At 50.3% G+C, this 27,647-nt stretch overlaps 2 protein-coding genes across 4 annotated transcripts in view; one reads left to right on the top strand and one right to left on the bottom strand.

Annotated features, from left to right (window-relative positions):
- STX1A (syntaxin 1A) overlaps positions 1-8,298 on the bottom strand; it is a 41,733-nt gene extending 33,435 nt beyond the window's left edge. For 2 of the 3 annotated variants that reach the window (XR_014542051.1, XM_083588205.1), the window contains exon 1: positions 8,169-8,298. Coding sequence is in view for 2 of the 3 variants with exons in the window: in XM_083588205.1 (XP_083444331.1) it covers positions 8,169-8,198 (30 nt within the window). In the remaining variant the exon portion in view is untranslated. The remainder of the gene's footprint in view (positions 1-8,168) is intronic. The other variant, XM_083588204.1, reaches the window with a different exon arrangement.
- A 6,534-nt stretch (positions 8,299-14,832) lies between these two features.
- The window catches only part of MLXIPL (MLX interacting protein like), a 45,495-nt gene continuing 32,680 nt past the window's right edge, over positions 14,833-27,647 (top strand). The window contains exons 1-3 of the mRNA XM_083588167.1: positions 14,833-15,544; positions 26,013-26,119; positions 26,677-26,759. Coding sequence (XP_083444293.1) covers positions 15,081-15,544; positions 26,013-26,119; positions 26,677-26,759 — 654 coding nt within the window. The 5' untranslated portion in view covers positions 14,833-15,080. The remainder of the gene's footprint in view (positions 15,545-26,012; positions 26,120-26,676; positions 26,760-27,647) is intronic.

Genomic DNA, 27,647 nt, shown 5'->3' with positions numbered 1-27,647 from the left:
CTGCTTCTGGAGCAACGGGACACCGTGACGGAAACCAGAGTGCACAGAAACGCCGTTTAGCTTCCCGCCCCAGCGGTACCTATTTATCTACTTGTGATGGCATGCTTTCAAACTGCTAGGTTGGCAGGAGCCGGGACAGAGCAGCGGGAACTCACTCCATCACAGGGATTTGAACCACCGACCTTCGGATCGGCAAGCCAAGAGGCACAGTGGTTTAGACCACAGCGCCACCTGCATCCCTAAAGACTATACATAATTTATATGAACCCTAAACCCTCCCAGATCATGCTGTGTGGCTGAGACCACCCCCTTTCTCCCAGTCTGACTCCCCTCCAGATTCCCCAGCCTTGAAAGCTCGGATGCTGAAAGGCAGGGTGCATACTTAGAAAGTAAATAAAAATAAAACAAATCTGACTAGTGTGACACCTAAAAGCAAAGTTCTGGAAAGCATCCAAAAGAATGAATGCAGAGGAACATCAGCTAAGCTAGGATCCTTGGAACTAGGTACACTTCGAGAGGATGGGTGGGTGTTTGCAAATGGGTGGGCGGGTTCAATCCTTGCGCGCCTGGAACAGCAGCCGCCCCTCGTTCGACACCACTATGGAAAACACACCTGCACTCCCAGCGTCTCCACCCCCCGCCCTGCAATTAATTCCACCTCTCCTATTATGCCATTTTTATCTGCTATTGTTTCAAACTGGGGCCTTTTTCTACAGAGAGCAGCTGCCAAGACCCTCCTATGTGGCACACAGGAGACAAGACCTCCCCCAAAAGAGAGAGAGCGCACTTCATTGCCAAGAAGCCCCTTGCATACAAAGTTATGCATGGTACATAGAGAAGGGAGATGTGGAGAACATTCTCTGCATGAATGCTGGAAGATTTAGGGCAGAGAAAATGAAGTATTTCTTCAGGCAGCGCATGGTTAAACGGTGGAACTCACTGCCCTGGGATGTAGGACTGACAACCAACTTGGACAACCTTCAAAAGACGATTAGACAAATTCACAGAGGCCACCCATAGCTACTTGCCACAATAGCCACAATTTGCTTCCACTGTCAGAGACAGCAAGTAGGCTGGCTACAGACTGTGGTTTCTTTGGCGCAAAACAAACCCAGATCCCCAGTTTGAACATAAAACAATGCCAGGGATTGCAGATCTGTGTGCTAGTAGGGAGGAGGAAACAGCCCAGATTAGTGCAGTTACAGTCAATCATTGTCTAGGGTTTACTGTGATGTGCAAACTGGGTTATTGTCAGTTTCAGTTCCCATGGGGGGGGGAGTTAATTACAGTACAGTGGTACCTCAGGTTAAGAACTTAATTTGTTCCGGAGGTCCGTTCTTAACCTGAAACTGTTCTTAACCTGAAGCACCACTTTAGCTAATGGGGCCTCCTCCTGCTGCTGCGCCGCCGGAGCACGATTTCTGTTCTCATCCTGAAGCAAAGTTCTTAACCCGAGGAACTATTTCTGGGTTAGCGGAGTCTGTAACCTGAAGCGTATGTAACCTGAGGTACCGCTGTACTTGCTTCACTGCATTAATGCTCTCTATTCTTTTTTTTAAAAAAAAAACTAAATAGCGCTATTTCTCCCATTTTAAAAATGAAAAATATAAGGAAATCCCTAATTAACCCCATCCCCTGGTGAGAAGAGAAACTGACATAGGCATACCCCCCTGAAGTGTGATTAATAACCAATAAAATGGCTAGCACTTGGAAACAGTTTACTTAAACACACAGGAATACAGGGTGTGGGTGTGTGGGTGTGCATGCGTGCATGTAAAAAATCTCACAGGCATTTGGTGTGTGTGTCCATACCAGACGGGCTGATGTTCCAATTAATTTTTTAAAAAAGAGGTGGTGGGAAGAAAATCACCACATCGCAGAAAACACTGGCTAGACTGCAGCAAGACTTTGACAATGACCTTATCCGGGTGCTCGGGGGGGTGGGGGAGTAAGCAAAGAAAGCAAATCCAGAACAAAAGGCCTTTAATCTGGAACGAATATTGGACACAAATTCAAAGAGACATGCAACCCTCTATGTGGGACCTCCCTCGTGCTTGATTCCGGAAGCTGCTGTTAGCAATTGTGCTGCAGCATTCAGCACAAACAGGGGTGAGTTCTTGTCAGCATATAACTCCTGTTCCTTTACCAAAGGTGTCATGGGCTTTGAAGATGCTCAAACTCAGGATGCAAGGGGAAAATGTGCTGAGAGGGAGGCAAGCTTGGCAAATCCACACCATGATCAACTCCCACCTGGAAACCAACGTCCCCACTGTGGAAGGACGTGTGGATCCAGAATTGGCTTCCATAGTCACTTACAGACTCACTGTTAAAACCGTGTTTATGGAAGACAATCTTACTCGGCTACGAGTGATCGCCAAAGAAGAAGAAGAAGACAAAGAAGAAGAAGAAGATGATGATAACTCCTGGGCTCAGAGATCTAGACCATTTGCAGATCTCCTACGAGTCTAATTTCAAGGTGTTACTATTAGTATATAAAGCCCTTAACAACTTGGGAGCAGTTTACCTACGACATCGCCTTACCCCACTTCTGCCCTCTCGGCTGCTTAAACTGGCAGAGCTGGCCCTGTTACAAGTGCCGCAGGACACCTGTTCCGAATTTGTAAGAATTCAATCATTTAGTATGGCAGTACCTACCCTTCGGAACTCCCTGCCTCTTGACATCAGGCAAGCGCCTTCACTATATTATGTTCAGCGCCGGCTAAAAACATTCTTGTTTAGGCAAACCTACCCATATGCTTAAGGGACGCGGGTGGCACTGTGGTCTAAACCACTGAGCCTTGGGCTTGCCGATCAAAAGGTTGACGGTTCAAATCCCCATGACGGGGTGAGATCCCGTTGCTCGGTCCCAGCTCCTGCCCACCTAGTAGTTTGAAAGCATGCCAAAAAGTGCAAGTAGATTAATAGGTACCACTCCAGCAGGAAGGTAAACGGAGTTTCCGTGCGCTGCTCTGGTGTCGGTGTTCCGTTGCGCCAGAAGTGGCTTAGTCATGCTGGCCACATGACCTGGAAAAACTGTCTGCGGAGCGGACAAACGCTGGCTCCCTTGGCCTGTAAAGCAAGATGAACGCCGCAACCCCAGAGTCGTTCGTGACTGGGCTTAACTGTTAGGGGTCCCTTTACCTTTACCCTTATGCTTAGAAATGCTGATATGAATTTTAACCTGTTTCAGTATTTTAACTTTTTGTATGTTTTGAAATACTGTATTTCCCCCCTCAATTTTCTTTTTATCTTTTTTTGCAAACCACTCTGAGGTGGATTGTTGGGTTTGTTTTTTTACAATCAAGTGGTGTGTATACATTTTATAAGATGCATAATAAACAAGCCTTTGAAAATGCACCTCCTCACTTTGAAACCAGCCGAGAAGCAACCACAAATTCCTGCTGGAATCATTGGCATCCAGCCTGGCGTGCAAGGGGTGGGGAAGCTGCCAGGAGTGGTCCATTTATCTCTCCTTACGTCTCCCCTTTGCTTTCCAGGTTCTTCAGCTGCGCTGCTTTCGAGGGGGACATTTGGCGCAGCAGCCGAAAGGGAACAGTTGCCTCGCTGAGCAGCCCAGGCTAAGAATAGCACACCCCAAAGGAAAGGAGGCAGAGCTGGCCAATTAGCCCAGTTAACGGGCTTTTTTCAAACAAGCCAACCCGGTCCCATTAGATGCGGAGCAAAGGTCAAGCATCTGCTCTCCCCGAGGAGACGCACAGCAAGTCACGAAGCCAGCGGCCAGCGAACGTTTTGAACTCATCGCTGGCAGCAAAAGCAGAGTACCAGATCACGCAGGTGTCCGTGCAAAGCGGCGCTCACCACTCCAGACCCGTTATGCGGCAACAAAGAGCAGAGCCACCATGTGCAAAGGCAGTCTACCCCTGTAAGCCAGAGAGCAGGCAGGCAAACGAAGGAAGGAAGGATATTTTCCATAACTTTCCATGTTTTCCACCTGCGAGGTGCCAAAGGCACATGGTGACACAAGGGAAACCTCTCTGGCTTCCACCCCTTGAAAAGGATATTGTAGAGCTGGAAAGGGTTAAGAGAAGAGCAGCTACAATGACCTAGGGCATGGCCAAACTCGGCCCTCCAGATGTTTTGGGACTACAACTCCCATCATCCCTAGCTAACAGGACCAGTGGTCAGGGATGATGGGAATTGTAGTCCCAAAACAGCTGGAGGGCCAAGTGTGGCCATGCCTGATAGGCGAGTGAGGGTCTCCCCTGTGATGAAAGGTTGCAGCATCTGGGGCTTTTTAGCGCAGAGAAGAGGCAATATGATAAAACACTTATAAAATTATGCCTGGCATGGACAAAGTGCATAGAGAAAAGCTCTTCTCCCTCTCTCATGACATTGGAATGCATCAACATTCCTTGGAAGCTGGAGGCTGAGGACAGACTGAAGTACCTTTTTAGTTGAACTATGGAACTCGCTGCCACAGGAGGCGTCGATAGGCACCAACATGGTTGGCTTTAAAGGAGGACTGGACAAATTTGTGTGGGAGAGGGTTATTGAGGGCTACTAGGCCAGGACCGTCTTTGCTCTGCCTCCATGACGTTTTGGAGAACCAGCTGCTGGAAACCAAAGGAGGGGAGGCTATTGGGCTCAAACTCTGCTTGTAGGGTTTGCATTACGACATCTGGCCAGCCAAGGTGAGAACTGTGTGCTGGACTACATGGGCCACTGGCCTGATTCCAGTAGATTCTTATGTTATTTCCTGGGATGTCTGCAGGCCCCAAAAGGTGACGCAGGCTGAAGCTGGACCCTCAGGTGCCCTCTGGTTCACCTCTGGCCAAGCAGAGACCTCCTTCCCCGGAGTTGAAAAAGCCGTGCTCATTTTCTGGGATGCCTCATTACTACGACGCTTCATTCCTCGATCTGCATGCCACAACCAACATGCTCTCACAGCCTCCTCCCCTCAGGCCTTGCTCGAAGCAAGTTGTGGCTTTTCAGTTCCAGAGCAGAAATTTATTCTGGATGAATAGAAGGGCTGGAGCACAGAAGAGGGGGCGCTGAGTAGACAGCAACTGGGGTTTGTTTAAACCCACTTTGGAAGGGAAGGCAGCAGGGAGGGGCCCTGATTCTCCTAGGGAGGCGCACTGAAAGATTAAAATAAGAGCGATGGGGAGAAGAAAACAAAGGAATAAAAAATATAAACCATAAAAGCGTCACAGCTTGGAAGGACAAAAGTGCAAAGATACTGCACAACTCTAAAGGGTCGATAAAATATTAACTCACACGAAGATTCCCTTTGCAAATAACAAAGATTTATAAAAAGTATTCTCCACCTGTGAGTTCCATCATGGAGACTAAAGGTTCTCTGTAGTCTTAAATGAGCCAGATATTTGCATATGCCAGTGACGCTGAGTGACCCCCGTGCCTCAATATTTGTATGAGAAATAAAAGGAGCCATGACCTCTTTTACAAAAGCCAGCATCTGTGAGTCAAGGATGATTTGTACAAAAGAAGACCCTCAACACATCTAGCCAAGATCCCTGCCAGAGACTCTTGCGTCTTGGCCCATCCTCAAAAACAAGAACCCTCTAATGCACTGGAAGATTTCAGACAGCTAAAAGAAAGGACCCAGCACACAGTTAAACTATGGAACTCCCTCCCACAGGAGGCAGTGATGGCTACCAACCTAGACGGCTTTAAAAGAGGATTAGACAAATTCATGGAGAAGGAGAAGACTATCGATGGCTACTAGCCACAATGACTATACTCTGCCTCCACGGTCAGAAGCGGCAATGCTTCGTCCTGCTTATGGTCTTCATTTTGGTTGGCTGCTATGAGAACAGGATGCTGGACTAGATGGGCCACTAGCTTGATCCAGCAGGCTTTCCTTATGGCTCGTGGGTTTATGCACCTCTGTTGGAATGCCTTGCTGAGTCAGGCAGCCATTGGACCACGGAGGTCAGCGCTGTCTGCATCACGGATGGGGAAGCGGGGGCTCATGGGAGTTGTAGTTCAAGAACATCTGGAGGGCACAGGGGGCCATGTGGTGTGAAGTCATAGAAAGTCAGAGTTGGAAGGGACCATCTAGTCCAACCATGCAGGAATCTTTCCCCCAATGTGGGGCTGGAGCCCACAACTCTTGAGACACTGGGATTAAGAGTCTCATGCTCTGCCAACTGATCTATCCCAGGAAACCTTGGTCCACACAGACCATCAGCATCTCACTAGGATGTTGGGCTGACATCTGTCCCTACATGGAGATGCCATGGGTTGAACCTGGGACCTTCTGGATGCAAAGCAGGTGCTCTAACCACTGGCCTATGTTGAGCCTGGATAGCTCAGATGGTAAAGCACGAGACTCTTCATCTCAGCATTAGGGGTTCGAGACCCACGTTGGCAAAAAAATAGCTGCATTGCAGGCTGTTGGACTGAGATGACCCTCGTGCAGTGGCGTAGCGTGGGGGGTGCAGGGGGGCCGGCCGCACCGGGTGCAACATCTGGGGGGGGCGCTCGCACTCACAGCTCTCTGCCCCTACTAAAATCCATGGGTTAGGGGGCGCAAATTACTTGCCTTGCCCCGGGTGCTGACAACCCACGCTACGCCACTGCCCTCGTGGTCCCTTCAAACTCTACAATTTGACGATTCTTTGGGGCCATCAGAATGCAGCGAAACCCGCAAATGTCAGGACTTCCGTTTCACTGGAAAGTGGGTGGGTTTTCTTAGCTTCTCCTAAATAAGCAACAACGTCCTGAATCCATCCCCAGACCACCCCTGCCTTAAATCCACAACCAACCTTCCTCATAAGGAAGCCACAGAGTGTTGCACGGTAGCAACAGGTGTTGCATGCTCAACAGTTGGCTTCTAAGGTGCTAGCCCTCAAGCACACAGAGTCTCACAGGTCTCCATTTCAATCTTTGCCCTTGCCTGCCCTGGAGAAATTTGCTGTACATTACAGGAAGGGTGGGGGGACATCTGTAGTGTCCCCCCCCCCATTGTTGGGCTCCAACTCCCATCATCCTCCCTGGCTGGGGTTGATGGGAGTTGGAGTCTAGCATCCGAAGTCTCCCATCCCCAAATTACAGGAACGACGACAACAAAAACAACAAAGTTTTGGAGAGGGTGGCAGCTATGCATTGGCTCAAGCAGGTTCCTTTTTAGGGAGTCGAAGACCAGGAGGGCAGCCACCTGAGATGCCTGCGTTTGTTAAAGGCAAAAAAGCACAGAAAGAAAATTCCGCTTGGGAAAACAACATACCACGGCTCCCTTCTTGTCATTCAAAAAAGTTACGGCTTTCAACCAAAATCAGTTAAACAATTATACAATTAGGTGCTTGAAACAAGCTGGCAGAATTTAAGCAGCCCCTTTAGTAAAGAACAGCCATGTTAAGGCTGCACTCCTGAGCACCCTTCCCCAAGAGCAAAGCCCCCCCTCCCCGTGAAGACAGAAAGAGCCTCTGTTTGTGAGTAAAAGCCCCCCTCCCCGGAAGAAAAGTCACCCCAGCTGGCCCCATCGATGGGACTCCCCATTAGCAACCTTTCCCTTTGGGGCTGTGGTGGCCAACAGCATCGCCACAACCTGGCTCACCCCACGCCCTCAGGGTGATAGAGCAGGCACTCTGCCGATGCTCAGGAGCCCCCTCTCCCCTCTGACGCCGCACGTCCCAGAGATGCGCGCTGCTACGTCCCTAGGAGGAGGACAGGGTCTAATCTTCGTCAACCCCCCCCCCCAAGAGAATTCAAAAGAGATGGCGGGCGTGGAGCAGAGTGCCTCATCATTCCCAATTCCAGGGGTTGAAGATCAGATCCGCACACGAGATGCCGCCCTTGTTCCTGCAGATCAGAACTGGGGCGATCCCTCCAGCCAGCCCCCTATCTCTCCACCCCACACCCGCGAATCAACAAGGCGATATGGAGGCGCGAGGAGCGGGCACAGCCTTGTCGTCCGTTCCCTGGAGAGTTGAGAGGGGGCAAAATGTTCCACGACCACCGCCGCACGCATCCATGGACGGCACCGCCCTATGAATAGACGAGGGATCGCTGTCGTCCCCCTCCGGTTCTACGCTGGCTCCGTTTTCGACGGGGAGGTTCGCTCAGCTTCAAATGGAGGGGGCAAGGCTGGAGGGGCCACGGTTGGAGGGGACCCCTCCCTGTTAGCCTTGTGCTGGGGGTCCACCCCGTCTCCCTCCCGCGGCCCCTTCCCCGACGGGGCTCACCGTGCGCAGCTCCTGCGTCCGATCCTTCATGGCTCCGGCTCCGCTCTCTTGGGCGGCGATCGAGGGAGGAGCAGCAAGTCGCGACGGCGGAGTGGGGGGGGCGGCGGCACATGCGCGGGAGCCCGAGCAGGGAGGGAGGGAAGCGGGGAGCGGCCGCCCGCCTGTCTGTCTGTCCGTCCGCCCACTCCGCTACGGCCGCCTCCGCGTCGCCGCCCACCCGCGACGGGGCCACCCCCGAAGGAGCCCGAGCGAAGCCCCCACCTAACTCTCCAGTCTCTTTGGGAGAAAAGGAACGCCGCCCCGCCTTCTTAGGCGGATCTCCAGCTGCGCGGGGCGCCTGCACTCCCTACATGCTCAGAGGCACGCTCAGTTCTTGGACAGGTTTAGTTTGCAGCAAGCCCCGTCTGGTTCAGTGGGCCCCGGCTTATTTTTTTAAGCTTCAGAGAGCCTGAAAGAGGAACCTGCCTTGGGGCGGGAGTGGCGGGGCAGTCGTTTCTAGGCCTGGAAAATCTTTCAGCTGTGGCTAGTTTCTGTGGCTGTTAAAAGCTCAGGAACACACGTGTGTGAGTATGTATGCGTGTATGTATGTGTGTGTGCATGCATGTACATGTGTATATGTATGTGTACATTGACTGTGAGCAGGTGAGCTTGGTCAGCATGGGGGAGAAGGAAAAGAAGGGGTTAAACAAGGTGACTTGCCTTTGCAATTGTTGCTTCCCTAAACTGAATTGCAGCGGGTTGGACTAGATGACCCCTGGGGGTCCCTTCCAACCCTACAATTCTATTACTGTATTCTAAGTTGTGTTTTCTCACAAGCCCTGTGTACGAATAACCCAACAGCCTTCTCAAAACCCCATTTCAGCAAGGCCTGGTCAGATCAGAAGCAAATAGCTTCCATCTTTAAGTCTCCCCCCTCCCTACCACCTTGGCCAGTCTCAGTCGCTGGCCTCAGTGCCCTGTTTACACCCCCACCATTAGGAGCTGCCTTTGCAAAACGAGCCTGTTCCCCTCTGATAAAAAAAAACAACTTTGCACATGCTCAGAGGCAGAGTGCTGGGATTTCTGGAATGGGAAACTGAATGCATTGTATGGATCATGATAGCCAAAGGCCAAATACAGAGAGTTGTTTGCGGGGACGCAAAATGAGACTAGCTGGGTTGCTGCGTAGCCATGGCTGCCAACTGACCAGAGGTCAAGAGCACCCCAGGGCTGGCGTTTACCCACACCAAGCCATGGTTGAAAGATGCAGCGGCAATGGCTGGTCGAGAAATTGGCAACCCATAACCTGACTTGTTTCCATGCATGTTGCCATGAGTGCAAGAATCCTAGGGATGGCGCTCCCTGATCTATGTCCCCAAAGAGCATGAAAGGAGACGGAGGCGTCTTGGGAACAACTAGCAAGATGTGCTCTGGTGTTCTGCCACCTGCTGGTCGCGGAGAGTACAGCAGCGTGCCCTGCAGAATCTGTGCGGATAATAGTCTTAAGGATATAAGAAAAGCCTGCTGGATCAGGCCAATGGCCCATCTAGTCCAGCGTCCTGTCCTCGCAGTGGCCAACCAGATGCCTGTGGGAAACCTGTAAACAGGACCTGAGCGCAAGAGCCTTCTCCCCTCCTGTGGTCTCCCATCAGCTGGTATTCAGGAACATTGTTGCCTCTGACTGTGGCGGCAGAGCAGAGCAATCCTGGCTAGTAGCCACTGATAGCCCTCTCCTCCATGAATTATTAGTTTATTATCATTCTTCCCGTGTTCTTAATGTTTTGCAGTCCTCATTTCTTCCGTCTTCACAACAACCCTGTTTGTTTGCTAGCTTCCAAACTGTCAGTGCTGCCACACTGAAATATTGATTTCTTACAGATGCAGAAGGAGCATTATGTAGTGCCAGATCTTTCTCTCCCCCACCAGTGCCCTGGGCCAAATTGGACAGGTAGGCGGGACCCTGCTTTGACAGGTGGGTGGTCCTGGCCACCCTTCAAATCATCTGATGCCGTAATGGCACCAGGTGATCGATGCATTTCCAAGCTGACTGGCGGAGTGTAGGGAGAGGGAGATAGCTTAAAGAGCTGGCTCAACCAGCCATTTGTCAAGCATTTTGCAAGGGTCAGCAGTGCCTGCAAAAGCCCGGTTTTTCCTTTACATGCCCCCCACCTGGTGTCATATACAATGTGGGGTGTGTAGCAGGTGGGTGTGGCTTGCCCGCAAATGGAGTCGCCTGGCAGGCCAGATTTGACCCACAGGGCGGAGGTGCCCTACTACTGCTATAAATCCACGCTATGCCCTATTCAACCATCTGTGGCCATCTGAAGGTCTGCCCCAGGGAAGATGGAGCAAGCATGTTTTCTCCTGCTCCATTGGCTAGGACCTGAAGCAGTGGATTCAAGTTAGAAGGAAGGAGATTCTGACTCAACATTAGGAAGACCTTTGGGGTCCCTTCCAAAGTTAAACGATTCTATGATCTGCAAGTGAAATTCCTAAAGCAGCTGGCTCCAAACTGTATATTTTGATTCCCCACCAGGCTGGCCTCCTGCAGCCCCACGCTTAGGAGTCGTGGGGCTGGAGTGGAGGGGTGATGGGGAGAGGCACATGCCTGGCAGTGCCAGGGGGTACGTTTTCAAGCCTGGTCTTTTGCCAAGTCAGCTAATGTGCGTCCTGCTGACGCAACCCTGGGGCCTTACGCGGGGGGGGGGGAGGGTCTGTTTTCACGTGGCGCCATGGCAACACCACCCATAATGATAGCCCTGGAGCCTGCTGGAGGAGGCCTCTTCTGCACTTGCCCTCACCTGGGTGACAGGTCCCTGTACCTGCTTTCTTGACAAAGGAGGGCTCCCTTTGATTCTCCACTGCCCCCCCTCCAGCTGCTCCAGAGGGCTGCCCCCTCCGCTCTGCGGATGCTCCTTTGTGCCTCCACTTGCCATCTGTCGCCATTCTCTGCCAGGGCCCACATGCCCCCTCTCCTATCCATCCTCCCAGTGACACATCAGCAGAGTCTTAGGACAGGCAGAAAGGAATTAGCTCATAATTGGTTCAAGCGTTCGTGGCCACGAGGTGCAGCAATGACACCTCTGGGTGTGGGGGCAGAGCATGGCCCTCATGTCTAGTAGCCATTGATAGTTGTCTCCTCCATGAATTCGTCTAATCCTCTTTTAAAGCCATCTAGGTTGGTGGCCATCGCTGCCTCCGGTGGCAGGGAGTTCCACAGCTATCAACTGCTTTGAAACAACAACTGCTAGGAGGGAGGAGCGTTCTTGTTATTGCCAGGCATTGATCGCAACATGGAGGCTCCATACTGCATGCAGAAGGAACCTGGGTTCAATCCCTGACGAGCTCTTCACAGAGGCAAAAATATTTGGCCGCAGTTGGGGAGCCTAAGAGCAGGGGTGGGAAGCCTATGGCCCCCTCAGATGTTGGTGCAACTCCCAGCAGCCATCAAAGCCAGAGGAGCTCCCCAGGTTATACTTTGTCACGATTCTGTCCCACAACATGGTTCCCTCCAGATGTTGTTGTACTACTACAACACCCATTATCTCTGGCCATTGGCCACATGGACTGCTGGGAGCTGTAGTCTTGGAGCATCTGGAGGGCCCTGTGTTAGCTTTCCCTGGGTGAAGCCGCCATAAATGCATTAGGTGGTGTATATGTCACCATTTCCTCCAGCTCCAACACCCTTCCGCTGCTGGCATTCGAAAATGTGTGCTCACAATTCTTAGCTATTTTGTACTTTCCAGAGAAATGCTGCAGTTTGATTGGTCTTCCCTCAAATCAGCTTCCATCCAATTTGAAAACGTAAGGCACTGTCACTTCCCTGTTAAGCTGAGGTGGGCCCACTTGAGACAGCCATTGCACATGCTCAAATGATTTCTTTTTCTTTTTGTGAACAGGAGTTCCAGGGTGTGGGTGTTTGCAGGTGTGGGGAAATCAAACAGGCAATGTGCATTGGGCAAAGACCTCCTTCCACCCCTCCTCATGCAAATGTGACTTGAAACGGGGACAAGGATGACCTCACTGCATTTTAGGCCACTAATATGAACCCTGACATGGTCTTTAGGGTGCCACAAGACCTTGTTGTTTTTGCAGACTTAACAGCACATGTTTTGCCCTTCTGGAAATTTATGTCTTCTTTCTTCTGCTCCTTACTGCAGAATATTTGTCAGCACAAATCTTCCATCCTGACGGGGCGGCATTCTTGCCCTGGATTGCAGATACACAGCCTGATTGGTGGTGACCCAATTTCTAAACCTGGTTGTCCCAGCAATTGGGTGAGTTTTGTGACTGTTGCCAAGTAGTACAGGAACGACCACACCTTACACGCATGTAATTTGAGCAAATTCAACCAAGGTTGAAATCACACAAGTGAAATCCAAGCAAGGCGGAGAGCCTGAAAGCTATTTCCGTGCTGGATGCGCTTGGGGTTACCTGTCACGAAAATAGCTTTTAAGCTCTCTACCTTGCAAAAGGGCCAAGGTCCACTCAGCGCAGCAGCACTAGGATGCTCTTGAGAGATATTGTGGGACCGTCCGAGTTCCCGTGAGATCGCATGTGAGCATCCCAAAGCCAGCGTGCTGAGTGGGCCTTGCCCAGCAAGCAAGGCAGAGAGCTAAAAAGTTACATATATGCCTGATCTTGGGGTTCCCCAATGCAAAAAGAGCTCTCGAGCTCTCTGGTTCTGGAAGGATGGGGGAATTCTTTCTCTCTCTCCCCCTCACCTGCTAGCCATGAGGTGGCTCCAAGGGTTTGCAGGCAACCCCTGATTTGTGTGGGGGTCGCATTCCTGGCCCCCACACATGTCAGAGGGGTTCGCATAAGCCTATTCCACCTCGTTCCGCTCCCATTCTGCCCTCTTCTGGGTCCAAAATGACTCTCACGTTGGCATTTGTGCATCAGTTGAACCCGTGCAAAATGCTCGCTGCCTGGATGTGATTTTTGTGTAAATGTGGAACCCTTGGGACTGAACCCCTGCATAAGATGCAATTGTCCTGTATGTGCTTGTAGACGTTTTCAACATCTGTGTTGCCTCCTTCCTTCCTTCTGAAAAAGTATATGCTTGTTGACACTTCCGCTTGTTCCGTGATTTCCAAACCTTTCCCCCCTTGTCCTGCTCCTTTCCCAGGGAAAACCTGCTCTTTAGTGCTAAATTGGAGCAAACATTAATCTGGAGGAAATTGGAATTGCTGTTTGGTCCAACTAAGCACTAAAGAGTGGTTTTCTCGGGGGGGGGGGGGGGAGCAGCAGGAGAAGTGGATAAGCCCTTAGTTGAAATGAACCATCTCTCCATCTCAGTACTGAGTCCAGAAGCCCAGGGTAATTGACAAAGATGCCTTGCTGGCTTTCATCCACCATCACTTCCTCTGTTTTTGTGGAGATTTGTCAATTTCACATATACTTTCCAAGCAGCCTTCCCCATCTTTGGTGCCCCCGTGATGACCAGGGGACTGGTGGGAGTCGTGGTCCAGAACAGCTGGAGTCCACCTGGTTGGGGAAGGCTGCTGCGAATTGTTGACAATGTGCTCCAGTGTTCACACTGTAAAATGGTGGGTAAAGTGGATAGAGTGTTTTCCTCCTCCTCTCCCAACACTAGAACTAGATCCAATGACGCTGAATGTCAGAAGATTCAGCACAGATAAAATAAAATACTTCTTCACACACCACATAGTCAAACTGTGGAACTCCTTGCCACTGGAGGCAGGGTGGTCATCCACATGGATGGCTTTAAAAGAGCGTTAGACAAATTCATGGAATAGAGGGCTATCAATGGCTACTGGCTGTGATGCTTATGTTCTGCCTCCACATGTCAAGAGACTGCAATGTTTCTGAATGCCAGAGACCACAGGAGGGGAGAGGCATCTCATTGGCCACTGTGAGAACAGGATGCTGGACTAGATGGGCGCCCTTTGGCCTGATCCAGCAAGCTCTCCCAGATCCTCCAAGTGTCCCTATTTTCCAGGGACGTCCCTGATTTAGAGAAGCTGTCCTGGTTTCCGATTTGATCCCAGAATGTCCCACTTTTCCTTAGGATGTCCCTATCTTCCTTGGAGAAATGTTGGAGGGTATGGAGTTATCTGAACCCTGAGCCGTCTGAAGGCAATCCTGCTTAGAGAAGTGTTTTTTAAAAATGTTTAATGTTTTATTACATTTTGATATATGTTGGAATCTGCCCAGAGTGGCTGGGGCAACCCAGTAAGATGTATGGGTATAAATAATAAAATCATCAAAATAGGGAATGGGACATCCCTATTTTCATCTGAGAAATGTTGGAGGGTATGCCCTCCTTATTATGGTCCTCCTATGAATCTGCTTGGGTGCCTTTTTCCCTCTGTGGGTGCTCAAACACACAGGCACCATCTGTGGCCTCCGCCCCCCCCCAAAGACTGCAAGAGCCCCCTTGTTTGCTCTTTCCGTTCTTGTTTCCTGCTGGTGGGGAGCAGCTTTTCATGTCCATTGACGCTGCCAGGTCGCTCTTCTCCTGCTTATTTTTGTCCTTTAATCGGTGTTTACTCGCTGGGAACTCCGGGAAGGGGAGTACATTAGCAGTGGGTAAACATTGGGTATAATTCCCTCTCCTGCACATACTCTCAGCCAAGGCAAACAAACCCTGTTTGAGTAGCTCATTGGCAGCAGCTGTCTCTGTGTGTGCGTGTAGAGGGGGGTCCCTGCCCTGCCCCCCACATATACAGCAACTGAAGCAAGAAAATGGCTGGGACAGTTTCCTCGACGTGCCGTATCACCTGATCATGGCAGAAGACCAGAGGGTCGCCTTTACGATTCAGAAGCTGGCAAACTTAGCTGGAGTCTTTTTGAAAGTTGCCTCTTCCCAGTTGTTCGTTTCTGAATGCACCAAGCCCACGAGGGGTTAACTCCCCCCAACTTTTTTGTGCCCACCCACCAGGAGGTGGAGCCAACCGGGCTGCTCTATAAATGCAGCCGCCACAGGAGGTGAGAGCAGGTGGCAGCAGGAGAGGGAGCGAGAGGTCGGGCTCTTTGCCAACTAAGGTGCGCCATCATCACCAGGTGCCCACGCGGGGCACCAGCTTGGACCGCAGAGGCCGCTTGCAAGGAGCCCTCTGGGCCAGCTGGCCTTTGCCCCTCCCCATGGCGTCCCTCCAGACGGGCTCTTCAGGACTCTACCTGGAACCGCAGGTGGGACCCAGAGATGACTCGGATTCCGATTCCGACAGCCCAGCCCCCAGCGGCACTAGGCCCGGGGCGGGCTACCCCACCTGCTCCCAGGTCATCCACAGCGGACATTTCATGGTGTCGTCTCCGCACAGCGATGTGGGGCCTCGCCGGCGCCACCATCAGGCAGAGCAGGAAGCCCCTGCCCCTCCAAGCATCGACCCCACCCTCACTCGGCTCTTTGAGTGCATGAGCCTGGCCTACAGGTGAGTCTCAGGTGGCTACTGGCGGCCAAGTCTGTTTCTTGACAGGTCTGGGGTGCAACTGGGGTGGCCGTCTACTCAATGGCTCGCCCTCAGGAATATCTGAGGCTGGAGGAAGTTCCTGGAAACCACAGGAAAGAGGGCTCTTATGTTCGAATGCTGTTGGCAGGTTTCGCAGATGTACCGTATTTTTTGCTCTATAAGACTCACTTTTCCCCTCCTAAAAAGTAAGGGGAAATGTGTGTGTGTCTTATGGAGCGAATGCAGGTTGCGCAGCTATCCCAGAAGCCAGAACAGCAAGAGGGATTGCTGCTTTCACTGCGCAGCGATCCCTCTTGCTGTTCTGGCTTCTGAGATTCAGAATGTTTTTTTTCTTGTTTTCCTCCTCCAAAAACTAGGTGCGTCTTGTGGTCTGGTGCGTCTTATAGAGCGAAAAATATGGTAGTTCCATAGAATTGTAGATGGGACCCAAAGAGTCACCTAGTCCAACACCCTGCAATGCAGGAATCCTTTTGCCAGACGTGGGGCTCGAACCTGTAACCTGAGATTAAGAGTCGCATGCTGTACCGACTGAGCCCACACTGCATTTCTGATAGGTAGGCCACTGTCAGAACAGAATGGTGGGCAGGATTCACCCCCTTTGGCCTGACCCAGCAGGCTCTTCTTATGTTCTTTTGGGTTTCTCCTTCGCCCGGGAGAGGGAACTGCTCAGAAGCGATACTTTAGTTAAACTATGGAACTCCCTCCCACAAGAGGCAGTGAAGGCCACCAACCTGGATGGCTTTAAAAGAGGATTAGACGAATTTGTGGAGGAGGAGAGGGCTATCAATGACTATTGGCCACAATGGCTATGCTCTGCCTCTATGGTCAGAGGCAGCGATGCTTCTGAATGCTGGTTGGTGGAAACTGCAGGAGGGGAGAGGGCTCTTGGGCTCAGGTCCTGCTTGCAGCCTTCCCTTGGGGCCATCTGGTTGGCCACTGTGAGAGCAGGATGCTGGGCTAGAGGGGCCACTGACCTGATGCAGCAAGGCGCTTCTTATATTCTTATGGGGCTTTTCACGTTCTGGGAGGGCAGGCGCAGGTTAATTGCAGCATTGGGGCCCCTGTCTGCCAATAGCTCTCACTGGTAAATGTTCTCACTGTCATACATCTTGCACTGTTAGCCAAGCTTGCTTTTCTCTCTCACTCTTCCAAAATCCCCCAAATCCCAAACTAGGGGAAAGTTTAGGCTGTACAGACGACGGAGTGCTAAATGATTGTATAACATGGATGGGCTTCTTTGTAGAGCTGAAAGCTATGGGATGGGGTGAACAGTAGAATCACAGAAGTGTAGATTTGGAAGGGACCCCAAATCTATCTAATCCAACCCCCTGTAATGAAGGAACCACAGCTGAAGAATCCCTGATGGATTCTTGAAAACCTCCAGCAAAGGAGAGTCCACCTTCCAAGTGAGTCCATGTCTGAGAGCAAACTTGTATTGGAGCCCATCACCTCTCTTCAAAGTCCAGCAGGGGGCAGTAAGATTCCTCTGGGAACTCCAAAAGGACTACTTCACACGATGCACGATTAGCCTATGGAACTCTCCGCCACATGACTGCTGCTGGGGACAGAAAGCCTCTCTTCTTTGATGCTGCCTGCAAAGCCTGGCACAGAGTTAGGGGCTGAGCTCTCTGCTTTCCCGACCATATCAGGGCTAGCCACCAACGCCAGCTGAAATGCGTGAGCCTTAGATTTTGTCCCTTTGCTGCTTTTGTCAAAACAGCTAGGGTTTTGGAAACCCTTAGGGTTTTGGTGGGACTTTGGCCCTCCAGAGAGTGCTGAGCTTCAACAGCTCAGGAAACTTGGGAGGAACAAAGGTTCCCCACACCTAGATTAGTGGGTACTTCATAAGCCATCCTTTGTCTCCAACCCTTGTGACATGACCAAGGAACATTTGACCTGTGTCTTAAAAAGGGTGCTTTTTAAACATTTTTGTTCCCTGTTATCACCTGTCAGGGTTGACCAGGAAGGCCCTTGGCTCAGTGGCATAGTGTGGGTTGCTGGCACCCAGGCCTAGGTCTTGTGCTCCCTAAGGCAAATATTGTACCCCCTAACCGGCTTCTCATTGCTCTCATTGCTGCTGCTGGGTGGAACTGAGGAGAAGGAGTGGGACATGCGTGTGGCGTCCTTGGTGGGGCACTGCCACCACCTGAGTCTTGCTACCTGCCCCTCCACGCTATGCCACTGCCTTGGTTGCTGCTGTGGTATTGTGCTGTTACTCCACAAGAACATCAGGCCAGCGGCCCATCTAGTCCAGAGTCCTGTTCTCACATAGGTCAGTCAGATGCCAAGCAGGACCTGAGTACAAAAATTCTTTTATCTGCCCTCAATATTCCAACATTTGGCTTCAATGGATGTCCATGAGTTCTATAGACTCTCCAAGTGTCCCTGTGGTTTCTTATTTGATCCTGGAATGTCCTGCTTTTCCTTAGGACATCCTTATTTTCACTGGAGAAATGTTGGTGGATATGGAGTTATGCGGCCCTCAAGCCAAGGGAATAAGTAACTATACAATCTTTAGAAGACATCTGAAGGTAGCCTTGTATGGGGAAGTTTTTTTAATGTATTGAAATATACTCAGAGTCGCAAAGTGATTTCATGCTCTTTATTCAGCTCATAGTGGTGAGGAGGAATGAATGAAAGTCCTCTCAAAGCATCTGCTTTATATACATTATTTACACAATGGGCTGCACATGATTGGCTAATTCCGGAATTCTACTGTAAGCCAATCAGGTTGTGGATTCACTTCTATCTGGAGCATGATTGGGTGGTTCCTGCCAACCAATCATACTGCTGCATTGTTCTAGGACCAATCAGACTGCTGCATTCTGAATCCTATTGTTCTAGGACCAATCAGACTGCTGCAGTTTGGATCCTATTCAACTCAGTACATAACATGTATATTGCTTTGTTATGTTTTTATATATGTTAGAAGCCGCCCAGAATGGCTGGGGCAACCCAGTCAGATGGGCGGGATAGGAATAATAAAGTTGTTGTTGTTGTTGAATAAAGGTAAAGGTAAAGGTACCCCTGCCCGTACGGGCCAGTCTTGACAGACTCTAGGGTTGTGCGCTCATCTCACTCTATAGGCCGGGAGCCAGCGCTGTCCGCAGACACTTCCGGGTCACGTGGCCAGCGTGACAAAGCTGCTCTGGCGAGCCAGAGCAGCACACGGAAACGCCATTTCCCTTCCTGCTAGTAAGCGGTCCCTATTTATCTACTTGCACCCGGGGGTGCTTTCAAACTGCTAGGTTGGCAGGCGCTGGGACCGAGCAATGGGAGCGCACCCCGCCGCAGGGATTCGAACCGCCGACCATGCGACCGGCAAGTCCTAGGCGCTTGAGGTTTTACCCACAGCGCCACCCGTTTGTTATGTTTTTATATATGTTAGAAGCCGCCCAGAATGGCTGGGGCAACCCAGTCAGATGGGCGGGATAGGAATAATAAAGTTGTTGTTGTTGTTGAATAGGACATCCCTATTTTCATCAGAGAAATGTTGTAGTGTTAGGAGAGAGGGAGAGAGAGGGAGAAGAACTACATCCACTTTCTCCAGGCCATGCAAAAATACATACCCTCCAACATTTCTCCGATGAAAATAGGGACGTCACATTCCATAATGATAATTTGACTATTTATACCCCACACATCTTACTGGGTTGCCCCAACCACTCTGGGCAGCTTCCAACATCTATAAAAAATAGTAAAACATTATACATTTTTTAAAAAAACTTCCCTATACAGTGAGGCTTTCAGATAGCTCAGGGATCGGATAACTCCATACCCTCTAACATTTCTCCAGTGATAATAGGGACATTCTAAGGGAAAGCGTGACATTCTGGGATCAAATCAGAAACTGGGACGTTCCTGGAAAATACAGTCATACCTCATGTTACGTTTGCTTCATGTTACATTTTTTCAGGTTGCGTCCCGTGGCAACCTGGAAGTACCAGAAACGATTACTTCTGGGTTTCGCCGCTCGTGCATGCGCACAAGCGCTAAATCACGTTTTGCGCATGCGCACAAGTGCCAAATCACACCACGCATCTGCGCACATATGACGCTTCAGGTTGTGCGCTTTTCAGGTTGCGAACGGGCCTCCGGAACGGATCCCGTTTGCAACCAGAGGTACCACTGTAGGGACACTTGGAGGGTCTGAAAATATGCAATTCAGAGTCCTCCTGAGCCCAGCTTGCTGAAGCAATGCCACTGAGGTGTTGTTGCTAGTGCAGACCTGCCTGCTGTTGAGCGAGGAGGGTGGGAAGACAATTCCATTGACTTTTGGACATGCTGTGCTCAAGTCCTGTTTACTCTGACCAGCAGGGCAGTCCAAGCGCAGGCAGATCCGGTCAATAGGAACACGGGAAAGGGACCCCCGTGGTGTTCAGCCATCCACTCCGCAAACGGCCTTCTTTGGTGTCTGCTTTGACAGAAAAACTGAGCTGTGACACGCATACACACACACAGGGAAAATGCATTTGCTGTTTGTTTTTCTAAGAACTGCCATAGAGGGGAGGGACAGAAGGGAGATGACCTCTCCCACTCCATACACTAAAACTTAGATTGGTGCCGGGAGGTTCACTCAGGGAATACTTTAACTGAATGGCCTTCATTTCCAACAGAGGTTGTGGTGATGGCTAGTAGCACTCAACAATGCAGTGATGCAGAGATCCAGGGTGGGGTAGAGGTTAGAGTGTTGGACTAGGACCTGGGAGAGCAGGGTTTGAATCCCCACTCGGCCATGGAGCTCATTGGGCCAGTCACCTCCTCTCAGCCAAACCTACCTCACAGGGTTGTTGCGAGGATAAAATGGGGGAGCCGTGGAGATCCTTGGCGGTATAAATTTTATAAATGGTAAATAGGCATTGCTGAAGCGGTCAGTTTTGCTTCCCCCCAGTTTCTCATTTCTCCCCCAACTCCCCCTCAAGTTATTGCAAACGGCTGCGGAAATGTGGAGATCTGAATTTAAGTCCTCGTGAAAGTGCACTGGTGTTTTTGTGTGAATTTCTCCTGAGGCATGTATATGTGTACACAATTTCCCCCAAGTGAGAGAGAGGTGTATTTGCAAAGCAATCTTCTTTATTACGATGCATTTTTAATATGTTGTTTCCCCCTGATAGTTGCATGGTTTTTATGCACCCTTTGCTCTAATATGTGTGATTCTTATACACATTGTGTGGTTGGAGAACTACACTGCAAGATTTGACCAAGCACAAATTTGGAAGGAAATTGGCTTTCCTGTGTCTTGTTTTTGAAAGAGTGGATTCAGTCGTTTTTGCCTTTCAGTGTGAACTGAATTGAGAGCCTTTCAGCCTGAGCCCAATCCTGACAGTGTTTGGGGCCTCATGAGAGGACTTTCTGCAAGGAAACCAGGTGCTCTGCTGCTGAGCTAAGATCCTAGTCCTCATGATTCCCAACTGAGGGCTGCTTAGGAACATAGGAAACTGCCTTCTACTGAGTCAGACCCAGCTGTCCAGCGAGCTCAGTGTTGCCCACACTGACTGGCAGCAGCACTTTGGGGGTTTCAGGCAGGGGACATTCCCTGCCCTTGCATAGATTCATAGAATTGCAGAGTGGAAGGGACCCCAAGGGTCATCTAGCTCAACCCCCCACAATGCAGGAATCATAGCTAATTTGCCTTTCTTGGCTCATCCTTGGAACCTCTGCATGAGAAGCTGTGAGCCATGGGGTTTGGATATCTCAGCTCTCCTGAATGGCTCTGCTTGAATGTTCCATGATGTGTGGGCCAGATCTGACTGGGGAGCTCAGTCAGCAGAGCGTTTGACTCTCAGGGTTGTGGGTTCGAGCCTTACGTTGGGCAAAAGATTCCTACATTGCAGGGGGTTGGACTAGATGACCCTCAGGATCCCTCCCAACTCTACAGTTCTGTGATTCTACGTCACTGCGGCATCCTGGGCAAACACACCCATTTTCACGACTCTTCCCTGTACAGCTGATGCTGTTGTCCCTTTTTGCCCTCACTGTGTCTGTGTCTCTGGGGCAGCCCAGATCTGCTGTGTCCCTCCCCACCAAGAATGGGGCCACCCCTGTAGCCTCCCTACCCTCCCTTCTCCCTGTCGCTTGGCACCCAGATGCTGTCCCAGACATGTGGGGGAAAGGGTGTTTTCCGAGTGCTAAGTTTCTGCTCTGTGAACCAGAAGGATTTCTGCATCCCGCTTGGCAGGGAGTGTGGAATCCCACTGGGAATTCTTGGACTCTCTCCCCCCCCCCCATGCGCTTCCCATAACTCTCTTTGGTGAATGCAAAGTAGTGAATGCACACCAGAGCCGATTTGGGCTGCATATGCACAAATACTTATCTTGAAAAGCTGCCTTGGTTGCAAACTCCTTTAAAAAATGTATTTATCATGTTTACATCCCAAGGAGCTATACTCCAAGGTTCTCCTCTCCACATTATCCTCACAGCAACCCTGCGAGGTAGGTTAGGCTGAGAGACACTGTGTCTGGCCCACACCCAATGAGCTTTGTGGCCGAGCAGGGATTCAAACCCGGGTCGCCTAAAACCTACTCTGACAGTCTTAACTCAGTGGTTCTCAAACTTTTTTGGGCCATTGTCTCCTTGGCCCCATAAACAACAACTCCTCAGTGCCTCCTACTCAACCCTATAAAAAGCCTAATTCAGAAGAGTGGCTTGCACGGCCCTCTAAGGAAGATAAGAACACAATAAAATTCAAAACAGGAACAATTAATTGCACATTTCTTCAAAATCCAATTAAAACCATCCCATTTAATGAATTTAACAAAATGGATGAACTTGATCCAGCGATCGGCATTTGCACCTCCAGGACCCCCTGCCACCCCCTTGCCCCTAGCACCCCTTTAGCATTCCCACTTTGGGAACCACTGCTCTAACCAATGCACCACATTGCCTCTCTGTGGCACAGCTGAGACTTCTGGCCGTCTCCCTTTCCAGGGCCAATTCCAGAGCAGCAGGCTCTGTGATCTGGGCTGTGGCCCTGCAGCCAGGGTGCTTCAGTGTACTGTCCCCTTTAAAGGGGAGAGTCTGCACTGTGGCAACCCTTGGCTTCCCAACAGCTGGGTAGCCTTGGCCCCTGGGGCGGTTGGCCCGGCGCCCGGGAGCTGCTGCCTTCCCATTGGTTAACTTGCCTGCTTGTCACGGGCTTAACATGTTTGCCCTGGAAAAGTCCAAATTCCCAGCGGATGACAGAGTACAGACAGGCTCCTTAAACTGGGACAGCAGGCTTGGCTGGTCAAGCCTCAGCCCTCTCCAGAGTGAGAGAGCATGTGCAGAGTGCCCGGCAGGGTAATGGATGCAGCTGCGCTGTGCAAATTGCTTCAGTTACTTCACTAAATCCTTAGGACAGCCATAGGAAGTGATCCAAGTTGGTGGCTGTTGCTGCTTCCCCTGGGTAATTTTGGTGGCCTTTTCCAGAACACTTTCCAACTCTGCAATATCCTTTTTGAGGCAAGGCGACCAGAACCCTACGCAGTATTCCAAATGTGGTCATACTGTGGATTTGTATCTGAGCAAAAAACAGAAATAAGGTCACCTAAGCACGTTTAAAACAGATTTAACAATATTGTATGATGGGAACTTCCCAACTGCCCAAGAAAATAAGAACGCCTTTTCTGACTTTGGAACCAGTGGATTTAAACGGCAAGAAAGGCGATTTCGACTAAACATTAGGAAGAAATTCCTGTCAGCGAGAGCAGTTTGACAGTACAACGGACTCCCTTGGAAGGTGGTGGGCTCTCTTTCCTTGGGGGTTTTAAGGCAGAGGTTGGATGACCACCAGTCAGGAATTCTTGAGCTGTGATTCCTGCATTGCATTGCAAGGAGTTTGATTTGATGGTCCTTGGGGATCCCTTCCAACTCTATAATTCTATTCTTCTCCTTCTTCAGCATGTCATATTAATTGCATGCATTATTGTTCAATGTAAAGTGGTTCCATCTTTCAGTGTGAGGTTACCTGGGCATCCTATTATGTACTGGTGGAAAACAAAATGAACAGTGTGTTAGACAATGTAGCTGGAGATGTTCAGTTAGGCTTTAAGCCTCCACATCTACCTTCTGTCCTGATCTTTCTCTATATGACATTTTTTAAAAAATCCTCGCCCCTTTCTTCCGAGATGCTCAGAGTATAATGCAAGGCTCCCTTAAAGGTAAAGGGACCCCTGACCATTAGGTGCAGTCGTGGCCGACTCTGGGGTTGCGGCGCTCATCTCGCTTTATTGGCCGAGGGAGCCAGCATACAGGTTCCAGGTCCTGTGGCCAGCATAACAAAGCCGCTTCTGGCGAACCAAAGCAGCGCACGGAAACGCCGTTTACCTTCCCGCTGGAGTGGTACCTATTTATCTACTTGCACTTTGACGTGCTTTCGAACTGCTAGGTGGGCAGGAGCAGGGACCGAGCAACAGGAGCTCACCCCGTCGAGGGGATTCGAACCGCCGACCTTCTGATTGGCAAGCCCTAGGCTCTGTGGTTTAACCCACAGCACCACCCATGTCCCTCCCTTACCCACCCCCATTTCCTTCTCGCAACAATCCCGTAAGGCAACTTTGGCTGAGAAAGTGGCCAAACCAGGGCCACCAAACAGTTTCATGGTTTTGCCCCCCCACCGCCAGCTCTTGGCCTCTGTTTCCCCCACCCCACCGGTTGTTTACTTGCTTTCCTATCCGGGAAACAAGGAGGGGTTGCTCTGAGTGCGGGTCTCTGCACACAGATCTGTGCCTGGCCCCATTAGGCCCCTCTTCTCAGCAGCAGAGCAAACAGCAGCTGGACTCTTCCTGGGAACTTGGATACGAGGAAAAGAAAAAACAAGCTGAGCTGCCATCACCCTTCAGGGTTTCAATTTCCCCCGCTACCCCCACACTGCCAGGGCTGCCAACTGCTGCCGCTCGTCAGCCTCATCATCACTGCTCCCACCTTGCTAGGCAGAGAGCCACTGAGCCAGCAGGCAGGGGCATCTGTTGAGCCTCCCCCTCACCTTTCCTTTGGCCAGGGGGAGAGGCGGATGAGCAAGCAGGTTGCACTGCTGGAGTGGAAAAGCAAGCCGGGGGGGGGGGCTAGGTGCGTTTTGCTGTGGTCTGGGGCCCCCCTTCTGGATTGGGAGCCCCAGACAGATGCCTGACCAAGCCAAGTCCTGGCACCAGCTCAGTTCCTCTTTATTAAATTAGGACGCTACCATTACGTTGTTACATGCCGTCACCCCCCAGTCTCTGAGCAGTGGGAGACTCCAGACACTTTCCAAGTTTGGTTTCCTTGGAATGGTCAGCGGAGATGGTGGTGTCTTTAGGATATATGGTTTTATTTGCACATCTATACAACCTGAGCATAGGATGGAGGGCCTCTCAGCATCGGAACCCAACAGATCTTGCTTCTTCATTCATCGCAGCTTTGGATTCAGCACAGAGCAAGCAGGTCTGTGTGTCTTCAGCTACCAGCCTGCTTCCAGCGCAGTTCACATGCATCTTACTGGCTATTGCTCTCCTACCCTTGTCTTCTAAAGGTTGTATAGTTGCTTATCTCCTTGGCTTGGGGGTTGCATAACTCCATACCCTCCAACATTTCTCCGATGAAAATACAGTGGTACCTCGGGTTACATACGCTTCAGGTTACAGACTCCGCTTACCCAGAAATAGTACCTCGGGTTAAGAACTTTGCTTCAGGATGAGAACAGAAATCGTGCTCCGGCGGCGCGGCAGCAGCAGGAGGCCCCATTAGTTAAAGTGGTGCTTCAGGTTAAGAACAGTTTCATGTTAAGAACAGACCTCCAGAACGAATTAAGTTCTTAACCTGAGGTACCACTGTAGGGACATCCTAAGGAAAAGCAGGACATTCCAGGATCAAATCAGAAACTGTGACAGCTTCTGTAGATCTGGGGCTGTCCCTGGAAAATAGGGACACGGAGGGTCTGCACTTAGTGATAGCTCTTGCAACCGAGCTCATTCTTTTGGGATGTTGATGGGGACACTGAAGTGGCCAGCCAAGGTCACTGTCTTACAAAGAAACTTGTCTGACTCGTTCAACAGCCTCTTCTATTGGGTTCTATCCCTCACTGGACTCGAAGAATTAGAAGGGACTCAGGGCATCATCCAAACTGACCCCTCAAACTTAGCTTAGCTCAAAGGCCCAAGGGCAGGGTGTGGAGTGAGATGCTCCCGGTTGAAGCCCCTTGGATGCCCCTTGGATGAAGCCACAGCAGTTGCACTTCAAGCAAACTTTAATCAAACTTTAATCAACTTTAATCAAATGCTCAAGAAGCAGCAGGCACCATCTAGCCTCCCTGCAAAGAGAATAAAGTCATGTGACAGGTCATCTAGAAGCCCCTTAAACATTTGAGGCATTTCTATAATTTAACCCGAAATCCCCCAAATCTGACAGCATCCGTTTATGTTCACCTTTTGCATGTATCTCCACCCCCTCATTCATATTCTGCTGCTTGACGTTTTAGTGAGAAACTGGTGTCCCCCAAATGGAAGAATTTCAAGGGGCTGCGGCTGCTTTGCCGGGACAAGATACGCCTCAACAATGCCATTTGGAGAGCCTGGTACATCCAGTGTAAGTTCTGGGCCTGGGGAAGAGTGGAGGGGGGGGGACTGGATTCACCCACAGGAAGCTGATGGCCAATTTGGAGGTTCTGGGTCTGCATTGCAACCCAAGCTAAAAGGAGCTTAACTTGCACTCAGAACTGAAAAATGGGCTTCTGCAGTTTCCCCTTTTTTACTTCATGGGCCATCTTTTAAATAAACAAGGGCCAAAATGACAAGAAAAAAGATTCTGATTAAACATCGGGTTAGACTGTGGAATAGACTCTTTCAGAATGTGGTGGACTCTCATTCGTTTGAGGTTTTTAAACAGAGGTTGGATGGCCATCTGTCAGGGATTCTTTAGCTGTGGTTCCTGCATTGTAGGGGGTTGGCCTAGATGTTCCCTGGGGTCACTGCCACCTCTGCAATTCTATGGTTCTATTAAGGGATCTTGAGCTTCAACAGAAGTCTGGCTGTATTTTTGCTGGGTGGGGAAGGGTTGGAGAGTCCCTGCATGGAGGAGGAGGAGGGGTTGGTGATGGAGGAGCAGGATCGGGACCCGTGCTCTGAAGTCTTCCTCTGCCACAGATGTGGAACGGCGGAAGAGTCCTGTCTGTGGATTCGTCACCCCCCTGGATGGCTCAGAGGCAGATGAGCACCGGAAGCCAGAGGTGAGGATCCCAAACACATTTCCATCTCTGTGGTGAAAACTGTGTGTGAGGTGGATGGGTGTGTATGGTTTGATTTCCATACGTTTACCGACACATATAAATGGATAGTCCCCCAGCTAATGGGTTGCATGAAAATACAATCAATAAATGGCAACACATTCATGCTCTTTAGTTTTATTATATTATATTCTGATTATATTGATTTTTAAAAATTATTTATTAAATTTGCCTAAGACCTTTTATCCAAAGATCACAGGGCAGTTCACAACATAAAAATGCAAAGCGAGAACACAAAATATATAATAGAAACAAACAAACCAATAACCCTCCCTGACGCAAGCACATCCAAAGGCCTGGTTTACAGAGCAATGTTTTCACCTGGTGCCTAAAGATATGTAATAAAGGTACAGTTGTACCTCGGAAGTCGAATGGAATCCGTTCCGGAAGTCCATTCGACTTCCAAAATGTTCAGAAACCAAAGTACTTATTAAACCTGAAAAATATTCTGCTGTACTCATATTTCATTGCCTCTGCGTAATGCTTTTTTGTTTGCTTATTTCTTTGTTTGGTATCTTTTCTCTTGCTTATCTTCTGTCTATAAATGTTACCTTTCCTCATAATTATAAAACTTCAAATATATCTGTATGGGAGTGGGGGTCCTAGGCAAAGTCTCCAGGGTTTGGATGAGGTCAGACACGGAAAATTATTTCAGGCCATGTCTCTGTGTCTGTTCTTCCTGGACAATCTGTGCCAATTGAATGCTGTGAGGGCACTAGAGACCCTCTTGAGGCCCAGACAAGCTCCCAACTTGCCCCCCCCCTCAGTATCAGCTGTGTCTCAAGCACTTAACCATTTCTCTCCCCTCCTCTCCTCCTCCCTCTCCTCCAT

The sequence above is a fragment of the Podarcis filfolensis genome (genome assembly GCF_964270895.1).
Source record: "Podarcis filfolensis genome assembly, chromosome: 15".
Taxonomy (NCBI): domain Eukaryota; kingdom Metazoa; phylum Chordata; class Lepidosauria; order Squamata; family Lacertidae; genus Podarcis; species Podarcis filfolensis.
Note: the sequence above shows the minus strand (reverse complement) of the source record. Positions and strands in the feature narration are given on the sequence as shown.